Source organism: Myripristis murdjan, chromosome 9 (assembly GCF_902150065.1).
Source record: "Myripristis murdjan chromosome 9, fMyrMur1.1, whole genome shotgun sequence".
NCBI lineage: Eukaryota > Metazoa > Chordata > Actinopteri > Holocentriformes > Holocentridae > Myripristis > Myripristis murdjan.
The window spans coordinates 25258891-25273414 of record NC_043988.1 but is presented as its reverse complement, the minus strand read 5'-3'; the positions used below and the strand labels follow the sequence as shown (position 1 = coordinate 25273414).

Sequence of the window (14524 nt, the reverse complement as noted above, 5' to 3'; positions counted from 1 at the left end):
CATAGACAGGATAAAAGACAGGGACTGACCAGAATCAGGCAAATATCCTCTGCTCGAGGTGTAGTCCATCCCCCTGCCTGGTGGATGGACTACACCTGCTGCAGGTCAGCCGCTTCCATTACAATTCATCACATCACATTTTCTGTTTGCGTCAGTGTGTAACTGTGTTTTGGGTTATGTGAGTGCACTTCTTGTCTGTTTGTGAACATGACTGGAAAGGAGAGCGTGAATCACCTTCTGACAGGTCTCAATGAACTCCTCAATGGTCACTACACCGTCTCTGTTTCTGTCCATTTTCTGAGAGGAAGAAGAAGAAAAAAAAAAAAAAAAACGCACAAAACACAGAATGGACACAAGTGAGATTATTTTCCAGGGTCATTTGTTACACACCTTAATGCTGGGATTAAACAGTGACAATGTCATCCAGTGTGTGTGTGTGTGTGTGTGTGTGTGTGTGTGAACCTGGAAGAACTTGTCCACATGCTCAGAGGGCGCCTCATCTCGGACGCAGGGGTAGGTGTACCTCCCCATCATGTCATAGATCGACTTCATAATCGCAAGCATTTCCTGAGAGAAGAGACACAAGGCTGAACTGACGTCTCTGTTCTTGACCTCTCACTTTATTTGTAAACCACTTAAACACAAGCACAAATGAGTAAACCGAAGAGCAAACACGTGGTCCATGACTAATCTCCAAAATTTGTCAAAACCTGATCTGCAGGGCTGTAAATGAACTTGACTAGCAGTGTCTGAAATATTGTGCAAGAACATTTTCATTTTTCCTGATAATATGTATAAGAGTATAACTTTTAAATTTGGGGAGAGATGCGTCATTCCTCCTCTAATCGCCCAAGTTTTGTAAAAAAAAATGAAGTGGTGGATGTTTGACACATGGAGTTCGGTGATGTGGTGCACCTTTTGGGCTAATAAGTGTATACTTGACAAAGGAAGGATGCATTACTTGTATGAATCAAATTGTTGGTGGTGAATTTCATAATGGAGGACAATTAATTACAGTCCGTAACCAAAACTACCAAGGTCCTTTATACCAAAGATCTTTATAACTGGGAAATACACCAAGCAGCCATAATATTATGACCACCTGCCAAATATTGTCTAGGTCCCCCTTCTGCAGCCAAAACAGCCCTGACCCATCGGGGCATGGACTCCACTAGACCTCTGAGGGTGTGCTGTGGTATCTGGTGCCAAGATGTTAGCAGCAGATCCTTCAAGTCCTGTAAATTGTGAGGTGAGGCCTCCATGGATTGGACTTGTTTGTCAAGCGACGGCCACCTAAGACCCTGCTGGTGGGTGCTGATCACTGCAGACCGGGACCACCTGACAAGAGCTGCAGTTTTGGAGATGCTCTCACCCAGTTGTCAAGCCATCACAATTGGCTCTTATCAAAGTCGCTCACATCTTTATGCTTACCTGTTTTTCCTAATTCAACACATCAACTCTGAGGACAAAATGTCCACTTGCTGCCTAATATATCCCACACACTGACAGGTGCCACTGTAACGAGATAATCAGCATTATTCACTCCACCTGTCAGTGGTCATAATGTTATGGCTGATTGGTTTAAAAAAAATTACAGCAAAGAAAAGAAATCCATGTGAACTCTCACTCTCTGTTTAATATTAAAATGTGACTGTGGATCGAGTCTCTGTTTGGAGGCAGAGGGAAGTGAGGGGTGGTTTGATTACACAATGAACAGCATCTGATTCCCTTTAACTTTACTTGATGTATGCCCTGTCCTGTTTAAATGTGATGAAGCAAAGAGATAGACTAGAAGCCACTGTAGCTGGTTAGACCAGCTAAACAACTGGTTCTCTGTTGTCACCCAACGTGAAACAATTGACATTTTGTCCCCTGTGAGAGATGCAGAGATCTCCTTGTGCAATCAGCCACATGACGCATCATCCCTGCAAATTTCATCAGAATTGGACCGGTGGTGAGCAGATATGGTCTATCAAAGCTTGAAAAAATGACTTTTAATTATAGCACCTCTATTCAGGCCCATCAATGTAATGCGGTACAGTCCTCCAAGATTAATCAAAATCACACCATTGGTGTCTACCCTGAGAAAAGGACGTTAGGTTTTTATCACAGGCAGTAAAAATGGAGATTAATCCATGTGTGTTCGGCAACACAGGGATAAAGGACAAGGACTGCCTATCCAAATAACAGACAAATATCCTCCGGTTGAGGTGTACCACATCCATGCCTCGTCACACTGAAATTAGGAAAGACTGATGCTCTGCCTTAAAGACCACGCTACATTCACGTTTGCATTTGTGACAGTTACCTCCTCTTAGCTGTACAGCAGAACAGTAGAATAACAGTAGAGTAAGGTTAAATTCTTGACTATCGACATTATAAGCAAGTGATAGTTAGGAGTACAAAGACCAAAGCCTTATTGCCATGACAACATTAGTGTGAAAGGAAAGAAAAGGAAGTTTTATCTTATTTATGGTCCTGATAGCCTTTGTATGACAAGTAATGGAAACTAAAACGTTACTTAATTTCACAAAGGAAGCATGCTTGACTGAGCAGAGGAGGGTGGGGTAGGGATGTGAGGTGTGCGTCTATTATTAAGAGGTGACCTCTGCTGTGCGTGCGAAGGTGAAATCTAGATAAATACCAGATCAACTGGTTCCATTTAATTGCATCACATCACATCTTCTGTTTGTGTCGGGTGTGCAACTGTATTACGGGTTATGCTAATGCACTTCCTGTCTGTTTGTGAAAATGATTGGGTTTGAGTGGGTGACGATGAATTAAAATTCCACCATTAGTGGCTGAAAAATTGCGTTTGAATTATTATTTTTCTAACTTTTAATCATAACAGCCCCATTAAACCAATCAATGCATTTTTAGTGTGGTACCTGAGACAGTCCTTGAAATATGGTATTTGAAGGATGTGTGGGCCTACACTCCTAACAAAAGTCATTGTGCCGGGGAATGAATGAATATAAATGAATGAAAATGAGTTAAAATACTGCTTTGGCTGAACTATCATTATTGTCTGTGACTGTGTGTTTATCAAACGCTGTAGAAGAGTCACACTTACACAGCCTGTATTCACATACCTCTTTGGTAATGTAGCCATCCTTATTGATGTCATAGAGGTTGAAGGCCCAGTTGAGCTTCTCGGTGACCGAGCCTCTCAGCAGCACAGACAGGCCAATGACAAAGTCCTCAAAGCGGATTGAGCCATTTCTGTCTATGTCAAATGCATTGAATAGGAAATGAGCATAGGTGGTCGCGTCTGTATCACAAAGGGACAAAACCAAGAAAACAGCAGTCAGTGTCACACAGTCGTACAGTACATATTTGCACAGAGTATGTTTTGCAAAAGCACCCGATAAGAGCAAGAGCAAGAGAGAGAGAGAGAGAGACAGAGTGATAATGAGAGAGGATGGGAGAGGAGAGATTGTTTTTATCATCTAACCTCCTTGGGGAAAGAACTGAGAATAGATGGACTTGAATGTCTCCTCATCAACCAACCCACTGGGACACTCCTGCCAGAGAGAGAAAGGGTGTGTGTATTGCAATATTTCAAGGCTATATGCAGCATGTTAATGGCCGTACAGCAATTAGGACGGTCTCAGTTCCCCATATGATCGAGCAGCAGCCACACGTACGTTCTTAAAACCCCTATAGAGAGACTGCAGCTCCTTCTTGGTGAACTTGGTCTGAGCCTGCAGCTGGTCCAGCCCCTCCGGCTGGTGACGCACCGTCGACAGCTCCAAATCACTGTCACTGCTGTCTGTGGGAGAGAGAGAAGGATGGACAGAGAGAGAGAGAGCGAGAAAGAGAGAGAAAGAGAGAGAGAGAGAAAGATGTAGAGAAGAAGAGATCAAGAGAAAAAGAGGGAGGATGGGGTAGACATTGAGTGTGTGGATGCAGGCCAACATTCAGGGAGGGAAGGGACCACACTCGTAAGAGGGAGGCATTGGTAACAGGAATTGGTGGGGGAAGGTACGAGAACAAGAGAGAGTTAGCAAAAAACTACAAAAGAGCAAAATGCAGACGAAAGGGGGACTGAAAAAGAGGAGGAGGTACTTTCTTTATGGCAGAATCGTCACCAAACAAGAACCGTTTCCATTTATCTCAAAAAGTCACCGTGGACAAATAGAAATTTTGACTTTGACAATTCAATTACTGGATTCTGAATGTAATTTGTGTCACGGCAATGTTGGTTACCAGTTCACACACACTAAGAGAAAGCACTGCATGGCTTGGGGGGAGAAAAAAAAAAAAAACATCATTCAAAAAAGAGGGAGTTTCTAGGATTCATAAGAAAGTTGGGTTTCTACTGTTTCCATACTCACCATCTTTAAACAGAGAAAACAGAGGAGGAGGGGTATTGATAAACACACCAAGATGGAGAGAGAGTGAAAGAGAGTAAATGGAGAAAAGTGGGAGAGAGTGATAGCAAGAGGGGGGAAAAACAAAAACAAAGAAAATAGTCAAGTCAGCTTGGATACTTAGAGGGATACTGTATATGATGGCCACAGAGCGGTCCAGAGAAAAACAGTCATGATATATTCTCACAAAACATCCAGCAGAGCTATGAAATATAACACACACACATAGTTTTCTAACATAAACCAAAACCATAGTGAGGGGAACAGAGAGTGGACAGCAGTCCTCTCTGAAGACACACTGCCCTGTTCCTCTCATGTTCATCAGAAAACAATAAGACATATAATACACTCCTGCAAATATCAGCGCCGGTGAAGGGAAGCCAGCAGGAGTCGACCTCTGGCACATAACAACCTTCACCAGAGCCGTGCACAGATACATTTTCCCATAGACTCAACATGATTTATATGGAAAATCAAGCATAGGGCGCTCTTCGTCCAAATTAAATCTCAGACTATTTAATTTTGAGATCAAATGTGATCGCTGATGACTGATCATGTTGTCCATCTTTCATCACGGTGGTTTGTGTTCTTCTTTTTTACGTGTTACTTTGACTTATCCTCTCCAGTTCAGATGAAGGTGACATGGTGTTCACATCCATCACCGCTGCCACAATGTTTCACATTTCCACAAAACCAGCATTACATAGCTACATTTATATAAAAAAAAAAAGGAAAGTTTTTACACAGCTTTTGTTTTGGTGCCAAATCCAAGTCAGACTTGCAATTTTTAGGATGACAACTTTATTACCTCATTCTTACAAATGACCCATTGATTATCATCTATGAGTTTTTTTTTTTTTTTTTTACTTCTTGTTTCCTTGCCTGTTTTTTTTTTATTATTATTATTTCTCCTTCCATTATGAACTGCATGACACTGACTGATGAAAAAACTATCCTGATACCAAAATCAATATTTCCTCCAATTGTTGCTAAGGCCATTATCCAAAATATGAATGCTACACAACTTTCCGGTAATTAGCCTTTTTTCCAAACCTTTTTTCATCTTTGCAAATGATCATGGAACGTAATCTCAGACAAACTGATAGAATATTTGACATATTATAAATGAGGCCCTGAGTACTTTTTCTCTCATCTTTCTTAGTACTTTTCCTGCCATCCATCACTCTCTACTGCTTCCTTTGTCTGGATTTGGGTGAAATAGTAATCACAAGTGAGTTTAAGTAAAAAAAATCTCCACTCTATCATCTGTGCCCCATCTCGCTCCCCGTTCCTCCACCCCTCCATCGCTCCCCCCTCCCGCCTCCATCTCTCCCTCTGCTCCTCTGCCCCATCTCTCTCTCCCCTCTCCCAGGTTGGCTCACCGGTCTCAGTGATGTCGATGAGGCCCAGCAGATGCATCAGTTTGAGGAACATGAACACCAGGCAGACGATGCCAACCGTCTGGAGCCCCTCCGTCTCCCACCTCACACTCATCCTCCCTTCTTCTGTTATCTTTTTTCTCTCACAGTCCTTTTCCCACCTTCTCTCCAAGCCACCGCTTTTTAAATCGCCATGACCTCTGTACTATTTATGCACTTTTCCTTGTCATTTTCAGTCTCCGGCTCTCTCTCTCTGTCCTTCTCCTCTGTGCTTTCCTGTCACCGAAACACTGTCAGTCACTCATTGCTCGCTCTCTGTCACAATTTCTCTCTGTTTCTCTTACTCTAATTAGCTCTCTCCCTCTGCCCTGCTTTAATTGACGGTCTTTTTTATGAGGTCTTTCTTGTCAGCCCTCATTCAGGACATGCTCCACCATGAAAAGCGAAGTTTTGATGGTCCAGTTCCTTTATTACTGGATCAGATTACAGCTCTAGAAATCCCTCCAAAATGAAAAAAAAAAAGGAAATCCACACAAACACAGAAAAAACCCAACTTTAATCCATCAAAAATCCAATCTCATTAAGTGCCAGCTCACATACTGTCACATCACGCATGTAGGTTTTTTTTGGCAGAAGCAAAGAGTTCATTCTGTTGCATTTTTCCCTGCTATAAAATATTCTTCCTCCAGCTGGTAGCACATCCAACATGAAAAAAAAAAAAAATCCACACAATATCCAACATATATCCTTCACGATGTTCTCCAAAAATGATGATGATGTTCATCACTTTCCTCCTCTATCTCTTCCCTCCCCCCACCCCTCGTTATTGTCTGCTGATTAACCTATGAACTCCTGAGAAGCCAGAGAAATCCTGCATCACCCCCTCTCACATCCACACACTCAAATAAAAATAAAAAAAAAAACCTCAATGCCTCAGGGTAGAAAGTACCTCTAGGTGATTAAGTGTGATTGTGAATTTAATTTTGTTTTTGTTGAAGGCGACACACAGGGAATAATTTGCCTTTAAGGAATCAGAGAGGGTGGTGGCATAAGGTCAACAGGTGTCCTGAATCCCATTTTCCCAGTCAGCACTGTGATCCACTTTCTAATTGTTCTCTTGTCCCTCTTGGGTTCTGTAACACAGATTCAGAGCTGCTCTCGCTCTGCGGAGTCCCGGGAACTTTCACCCAGCTCTACTGTAATATAGGGAAACAGTGAGCGAGGGATCCCACGGGCCTTGTCACACTTGTTCAAAACGCATTTCATTGTCTCAGTTAACATTTCAGAGTGATCTCTGCTGCCCTCTCGTGGAGAGAAAGGGAACAACAGGAGGAAAGTGCCCATGCGGTAAAAGGAAGTTTTCACCCCAAATAACCTGAAATGGAGATTTACACTGGGGAGAGGCCACTTGATCCCAGGTGTGAAAAAAGAAAAAAAAAGAAAAAAGACAAGAAAAGAACAAAAACAACAAGGCAAAAGCAAATTAAATCTCTGCGAGGGGGGGATGGATTTAAACATAGCGGATTGTCTCACAGAACAAAAAAATCCCTTAAAATCATACCCAATGAGACATTTTTTTCAACTTTTGTGACTTTTTTTGCAGATTCAGAAATAGATGGATGGATGAACAGAGATTCCTATTTTTGTTTGTTTGTTTGTTTTGTTTTTTAATGCATGGCCAAATTTAATTTTCACCTTCAGTTCTGCCTAATAAGCAACCTATCAGTTAAATAATGTAAAAACTATCAACTTAATAAAGAAACTAGCAAAAAAGTAACAAATGAACAAACTGTATTACTCAAATTGCCTCTATCTTTGTCTTCACTGGTGCGACACCACCCGACTGAAATGTCATGCACTGAAAATCAAATGTGGAGTAAATACCAGATACTGGTATCATGAGGACTCAAAATAGGCCTCATACAGCTCTAATGACAAGGCTAACTCCAGCATGAAGAAATATTGATGTCATCCCAAAATAGGATGGACTGAGTTGGATTTAACCCGATATCGACATCAGAGTAGAGCGGACCAGACTGAAACAACAATCAAAGGCCAGTTTTGCTTCAGATCAGAGCCGCTCGCCGGGCTTCGAGCGCACTGACGTATGTGCATTCACTTGTAAGCAACATCAATGCACCTTCTGCTGAGTGCTGAGGATATAAATAATGCAACAAACAAACGACCTAACCTTGTTTGTCTGTTAATTAATGAGGATGCCTGATATACTGCCGACAGGAATGTATATTTATCTGGATCCAGGGGTTGTGTGGGGGGGAGGGGTGTTGATCTAACAATCACAATTACAGATATAGCCACAAGCAGCAATGAGCAGGGTCCAAGGACAGAAGGCAGTCTTTGATTCAATATGACCTTCAGAGGAAGTTGAAAACATACCACATGTGTAAAGTACCTCACTGTTGGCGAGTAGGACCTGGCCACCTGGGGATTTGAACCCTGGACCTTTGTACCCCCAGAGGAGCTGAATGAGCCACTGGGGAGACGTGGCTTTACACACACATTCTTACAACCTGAGGCAATGACATCACATGTGCCCAGCTGGGGGATTTTTATTGGTTTTACATTAAAACGTTTACATCTACACAATGTCTGTGAGGTTTTTTTTTCCGTAGCATTTGAATGAGCAGTTTTGGAGATACAGATGCACATTTTTAAATATCGAGTGAAGGACTTCTGAACAGGTTGTGTAGTGAGCCAAACTTTTCTTGAATTTTAGTGGATATGCTGAAAGATTTTCAGCTCTCTCGAACCTACGGTGTAATTTTACTGATTTTTTAAATTTATTTTGGGATATGGAATCTTTTTTTTTTGTTAAAGATTATTTTTTTTGGCATTTCTGCTTTATTTGACAGTCATATTGGAGAGAGATGGGAGAGGCGGGGGAGAAAGAGGGGATGACATGCAGCAAAGGGCCTGATGTCGGATTTGAACCCAGGACACAGCAATTGGGATTCAGCCTTAATATGTGGCACACGCTCTTATCCGGTGAAATAAGCCATGTCCACTTTTATCAGTAACAACCTAATTTTATGCATCAGCTGAGATCTTGTATATCGAACTATCGAACAATATCGTACTATTCCAATAAGCATTTGTACTGCCCCATACTGATGAAACGCGATGCCATCCAATTTTATGTGCACTAATCACAAAAATTGCCAAAAATTAATGTGGCGAACAGTCTCCAGTATAATTACAACGTATCACAGACAAACAGACACGGTGCTTTGGCAAAGAGCAGTAACCCTAAGTCAAAGCTTACTGATTGGGACAAATATTCACCCCAAAACTACAGCCTCAAGAACCGCTGCAGACTTGAACCGACACCTCTGTGACAAAACAACGTGACAAATGTTCACGATGGGGCTGCCATTTAAAAACTGCTTGTATCCAAGGCAAAGGCACAAATATGCATAACCTCGTATAAGAAGAACAAAATATGTTTCCCAGGTTTATATTTAGAGAAAGGATGAGGATGCTTTAACCCCTCAGCATCTGTGACCAGCTGTTACACGTATTGAAAACAGAGCAGAGATGCAAAAGTAGATGAGAGAATGACACTGTGGTTGGTAAATTAGTCCCACTGGGAGATGATGAAGCAAGAATAAGGGAGAAAGAGGGGATAATAAGAGATGCAGGGTGGAGGGATTTGGGGGGCTACTGGGAGATGGCCAGTGTCCTTCAGGGTCCTGGAGGAGTACTCCAGGCTCCATATTTAGGCGGTCTCAGAGAAAGCCTGTTCAATACTTCATGTATAATTGATGCGAAGTAATGCTAAACCGGGGTGTAGGCCCTGCCTCTATGAATTACCACAGCGGAGGGGGATGGGGGGGCACTTTTGGAGGAACTGAAGGTTGGAGGGATTGAGAGGAGTGATAAATTATGAAAGAACATTACTGATGTTTTTGTTGAATTTATTACTTATGATGCCAAGCAATACGAGAAGCACTAATGCGCCGACTGGAGCCTTTCTGCTGTAATTGTCTTGGCACACTGACTGCAGGGCACTCTGACTGGCTGGCCTTTGGCCTAAAACTCTAATCAAAGGGTAGAGCGTCATTCAAAGAGCACTATCCAACATCTCTTTTACAGTCCCAAAGTAAACACTCGACTGTATCAACTAAAGGCCCATCAAGGCTTTACTGTATATCCCTGAGTCGGCTAAACTAACATCCTGTAAACTATCCACCTTTCTGACGCCATAAAAGCACCTGCTGTGGTGCTGATACCATATGATGAAGTAGAGTAGCATTTACTAATAGATTCCTAAATGATCATTAAAAAACTTGCACTACAGAATCGTCTGAAGTCATTATGCAAAGCTGTGAGCTCCAAATCTCAGAGAAACAGAGATTTTCTTTCCACGAGGCATTAACCATTTGAAAATGACAGCTACTTTCAAAAATGCTGCTGGTACAAAATAAATACTCCTAGTCCTCCTCCTACTACTGCTACTAATAATAATTAGAATAATATTAACAACAATAATATATTGGGGTACTTAAATTGTAGATGGTAACTTATGATCTCAGTAGGAAAAATGATCATAATTTTACACTGACTAGATCTGTATTTAAAATTTAAGTACAGGAACAGAAGTTTTTTTCCTTTTTTTTTGAAAATAATGAACACACTGCGGAAGTCAACTTCAGCGATTTTTGTAGTGACTATAACAGCGTTAAGCATATGACAAATTTCGCGATATAAACTATTAAGATTCAGCCAAGTGACATAGATTGTGCACAGCATCAAATAGCAGATACCTGTTAGCCAGGAGAGGGGGTTCAGGTGGGCCCTTACCTTCAAATGAGGACATGGGCTCCAGGATGCCAAACTGCTTGAGCACCGCCATGAAAAGGATGATGACCACGCCAATGGCAAACAGCTCCATGCCCTGGATCCCCATGGCTGAGAAAAGGGGAGCCCACTCAGGGCCAAGGCCGTACACAGAGGCCTGGCCCTGGGGAGAGCCAAAAGGAAGCGTGGGCTGGCCCGCGTTTGGCAGGGCTCGGCTGATCAACAAGTGTCTTTTGAACAGACGTGAGCCGAGTTGACAGGCCGCTAATCAGTCCGGGTGGAGGGAGACTGCATGGGTTTGTTTGCAGGCCCGGGCCACTGAGAGAGCATGAGAACAAGGCTAGCCAGCTGGATGATAGTCACTTTAATGTCAACAGTGATGATGAAATGGAAAATATGTGGAAGACGACATATATGGAAAACCTCCCTGTCTAGAACCATGAGGGAAAATGGGGGTTGTGTCCAGGGCCATTTATTACAGTGCATTAAAGGAGACGTTTGGAGTCGCTTTCAAGACTTTCCTGCTGCACTCATTCTCAGGGCTTTTGACTGATTATAAGATGCAGATTACTCTTCACCTTCTGAATCCAAAAAGCTGTCATCAGTCTTCAAGTTATCATTTGCACTCGAGCAAATTATACTCTATTACATTTTGATCCTAGATGAAAGTGTCCCTGAGAAAAAGCAAGAATTCTCGTGAAGCCTCGGTATCCATGTAATTTTTCATGATAAGTGTGATGGCTCCAGCTTTTCCCGTTAGTGGGGAGAAAATGCTGACAGAATACAATCGACTTATTGAAATACAGAACATTAGGGGAAGGGAAATTAAATACCAAAGTCCTCTCATCTCCCATGTGATGAAACAGCAAAACAGTGTTATCAATTATGAACAAATTACTCCATTATACGTGACAACCACATGAGCAATTTGTGAAACCTCAGCTCTGGAGCAAAAACATCAGGACTCTGTCTGCAGTGTGCAACAGCAGCCAAATACAGTCTGACTTTCTAGTCTCAGTGGCATCCACTCAGTATCTACAGCTGCGAAATAATCTATAAAACAGACCTGCCTGCGAAAGAAACCTGTCAATCAATATAAAATAAGCAGAACTTGATATGCTGTACAAAATCCTGTGCCATGAATGAAGCGTATAGCCTGGAGTCTAATTAATCAGCACACTACAATCAATAGATCAGTCATTTACTTGTGGAAGTTTTGACTCCCTAACTGCTTCAGAGCCATTTCTAAATCAACTATTTTTATGTGTTGCTCCTCCTGACGTATTTTTCAGCCGCTAGTTAGTCCGTTTTTGGTCCACCAAACAGCTTGCGGCATGGATTTAATTTGACTTTTAGGCTTGGTGTGGCTTCTGATCCATCTGATCCACTCCGATGCAGCATTTGCACAATCCAGGTCCAGATATGGAAGAGTATGGCCCTGCAGAGAAGGCAGGCAGGGCAGCGTCCTTGGAGGGAAATCCTGAGAAACTGAGAGGAGCTCTGGGGAACGAAGCCTCTCCCAGTGACTACCTCCTCTGCACATACTTTTCCATTACTCCCCTCTCTGCACTCGTGCTCTCCGTGAATTTATCTGTTGCTGCCTCTCCTTTGAACTTTTCTCCCCCCTTCTCTCGCTTCGTCATCACTCACTCCAACTGAGAACGAAGTGACAATCCCGTGGTCAATCCGGGTACTTGTGCCCTGTCAGTCCAGCTCCTATCCCTCTGGTTCGCCCATCCTAGCCTTCTTCTGGTCTCTGCCTGGTCCACTGCACCCCTCCTCTTCTCCCTCCGTCCATCTGATTCGCTTTTGTGCCCAGAGCCTACCGCCTCCTCCCTCCATCTCCACTGTCATTCCATCACTTTGGCCAACCGCAGACTTTCTCTCCCTCTGCTCCGCTCTCTTTCGCTTTTCCTTCTTCTCTGTATTGTCTCTCATATCTCCACCGCATCCCTCTCTTCTTCTCCTCTTCTTTCCCTTCTTCTCTCCAGCCATTAGAGCTTGCGGATGAAGGGTGAAGTCACATTACCCGACTTTCGGCAGAGAGTGGGGGAAGATAAGGGGATCAAAACACATGCACACGCACACATGCACACCCACACTCACACAGAGATCAAATAGCAGGGACACCCCACCTCCCTAGTCCTGCTTCACCTCCCACTCCATCCTTCTCCTCTCACACTCCCTCTCATATTCATCTATTTTTCTTTTTCTTGGTGAACTGAAGAGAGTTCAAAGTGAAGCAGCGCCCTCGATATTATTCATAACCTTTTTATTTAATCATAATCTCTCAAAATGTTAATGATTCCTGCACTGTGATGTATGAATGTGTGTGAGCATGAGTGAGTACATACACTTTATGCGTGTAAGTGTATGAGTTTGAGTGTGTATATGTGTGTGTGTAGATTTACCAAGTGAAGAAAAGATAAGTGATGACTCTGCACTTGCTAATGCATCGAGATAAAATAGACCGGAGTGGAGACAGGTGTGTATATGCTGTATGCGCATATGTGTGTGTTTGTGTGTGTATGCGTGCGTGCGTGCATGTGTTTGTGTGTGTGCATTGACTTGGTTGGAGATAGGAGACAGAGATGGGAGGCCAGAGCGAGAAAGATCAATAGCTCTGTGGCGTGGTGGTGATTTCCTCCCTTCTCCACTGCCTATTATTATGTTACTAGAAAAAAAATCCAGATCAACTGTCAATCAAAAAAAAAAAAAAAAAAAAAAAATCACAAATCTATTTTGGTTTTATACAGAATTTAAATCTATATTTGGTTACTATTCCTAAGCAAGTGCGGGTCTGCAGTGTCTATTCCTACAGTAATGCAGAGGGTTTACCTTGAAGGTCAAATTAACATTTCAGTGACCTATTTGTGGAGGAGAATGGATCAGATGGCAAGCATTCACACTCAAAGTACACGGGTGTGTGCATGCATGTGTGCTTGTTTGTGCATGTGTGTGTGTGTTTGTGTATTTTGAGTAGTTCGTGTATGTGGGTTTAGCATGTATTTCATGTGTGGATGTGTGTGCTTACTGTATGTGTATGCGCATTGGAGGTGGAGGTGTACTGTATTTGTGTGTATGTGTGTGTGTGTGTGTGTGTGTGTGTGTGTGTGTGTGTGTGTGTGTGTGTGTGTGTGTGTGTGTGTGCTGATTCCTCTGGGCAGGCCATTAAGAGACTAACAGGTTTTTAAAAGGGGAGCATGGGGCTGCCTGCTGACACAACAGTCTGGTAAATAGGGAGACAGGACTGAGCCCGTTTCCTCTCTGTCAGACGCATCAGTGAAAGAGCAACGATCTCCTCACTTCAGTCTTCACTGCACTCAGAGAGGCATGCGCTGTCAAATGTGACTCTTGAATTTAAAGGTATCTGCAAAAAAATCCGGGAAATTATTCCCTGCTTACCAAACTCCAGCTATAATATTAAGAAAGTAATAATCTGAGACATTTTCACAAAAACAAATGTGTCTGTTACTGTTTTGTTTTTGGAAAAATCCTTTGGCACACAGGAGGTGACGTGCTTTACATTGTCAACAGTAGTAACAGTGGTTTGTCTGGAGTAAATATAAGAAGATATGTTACCACGAGTTGTGATAGCTTAAAGGGACAGTTCACCCAAAATGAAAAAAAAAAAAAAAAAAAAAAAGCTCATCCCTTTTATCTCTAGAACAGGCTAACCTTCCATTCCTAATTGCATTACTTGTATATTGGCCCACTGCAATTCACCAAATGTGCAGTTTAGCTGACAATAAAGGAGTCTATAAAGGAGTCTATCTACCGATCTATTTCTGTGTGATTTCGCAAGGTTTCCTGCCTGTGATCCTAAATCTTAAAGATCCTAAATACAAGGGGGCTGGATCGGTATTGCTCTGCGGAGATCCAAACATCAAAAATGTACAAGTGAAAAACTTTACAGTGACGGCTGTAGAAAAAAAAAAAAAATCATCACATCAA

At 42.5% G+C, this 14524-nt stretch overlaps 1 protein-coding gene across 2 annotated transcripts in view; it reads right to left on the bottom strand.

The window, feature by feature from the left end:
- Positions 1–14524, bottom strand: part of kcnip3b (Kv channel interacting protein 3b, calsenilin) — a 37219-nt gene that overhangs the window by 3621 nt on the left and 19074 nt on the right. Inside the window, exons 3-8 of one of the 2 annotated variants that reach the window (XM_030060810.1) lie at positions 4338–4340; positions 3648–3772; positions 3455–3524; positions 3093–3271; positions 463–567; positions 235–297 (exon numbers count right to left, since the gene is read on the bottom strand). In XM_030060810.1, coding sequence (XP_029916670.1) covers positions 235–297; positions 463–567; positions 3093–3271; positions 3455–3524; positions 3648–3772; positions 4338–4340 — 545 coding nt within the window. Of the gene's footprint in view, positions 1–234; positions 298–462; positions 568–3092; positions 3272–3454; positions 3525–3647; positions 3773–4337; positions 4341–10573; positions 10704–14524 lie in introns of those variants that run through there. The other variant, XM_030060811.1, reaches the window with a different exon arrangement.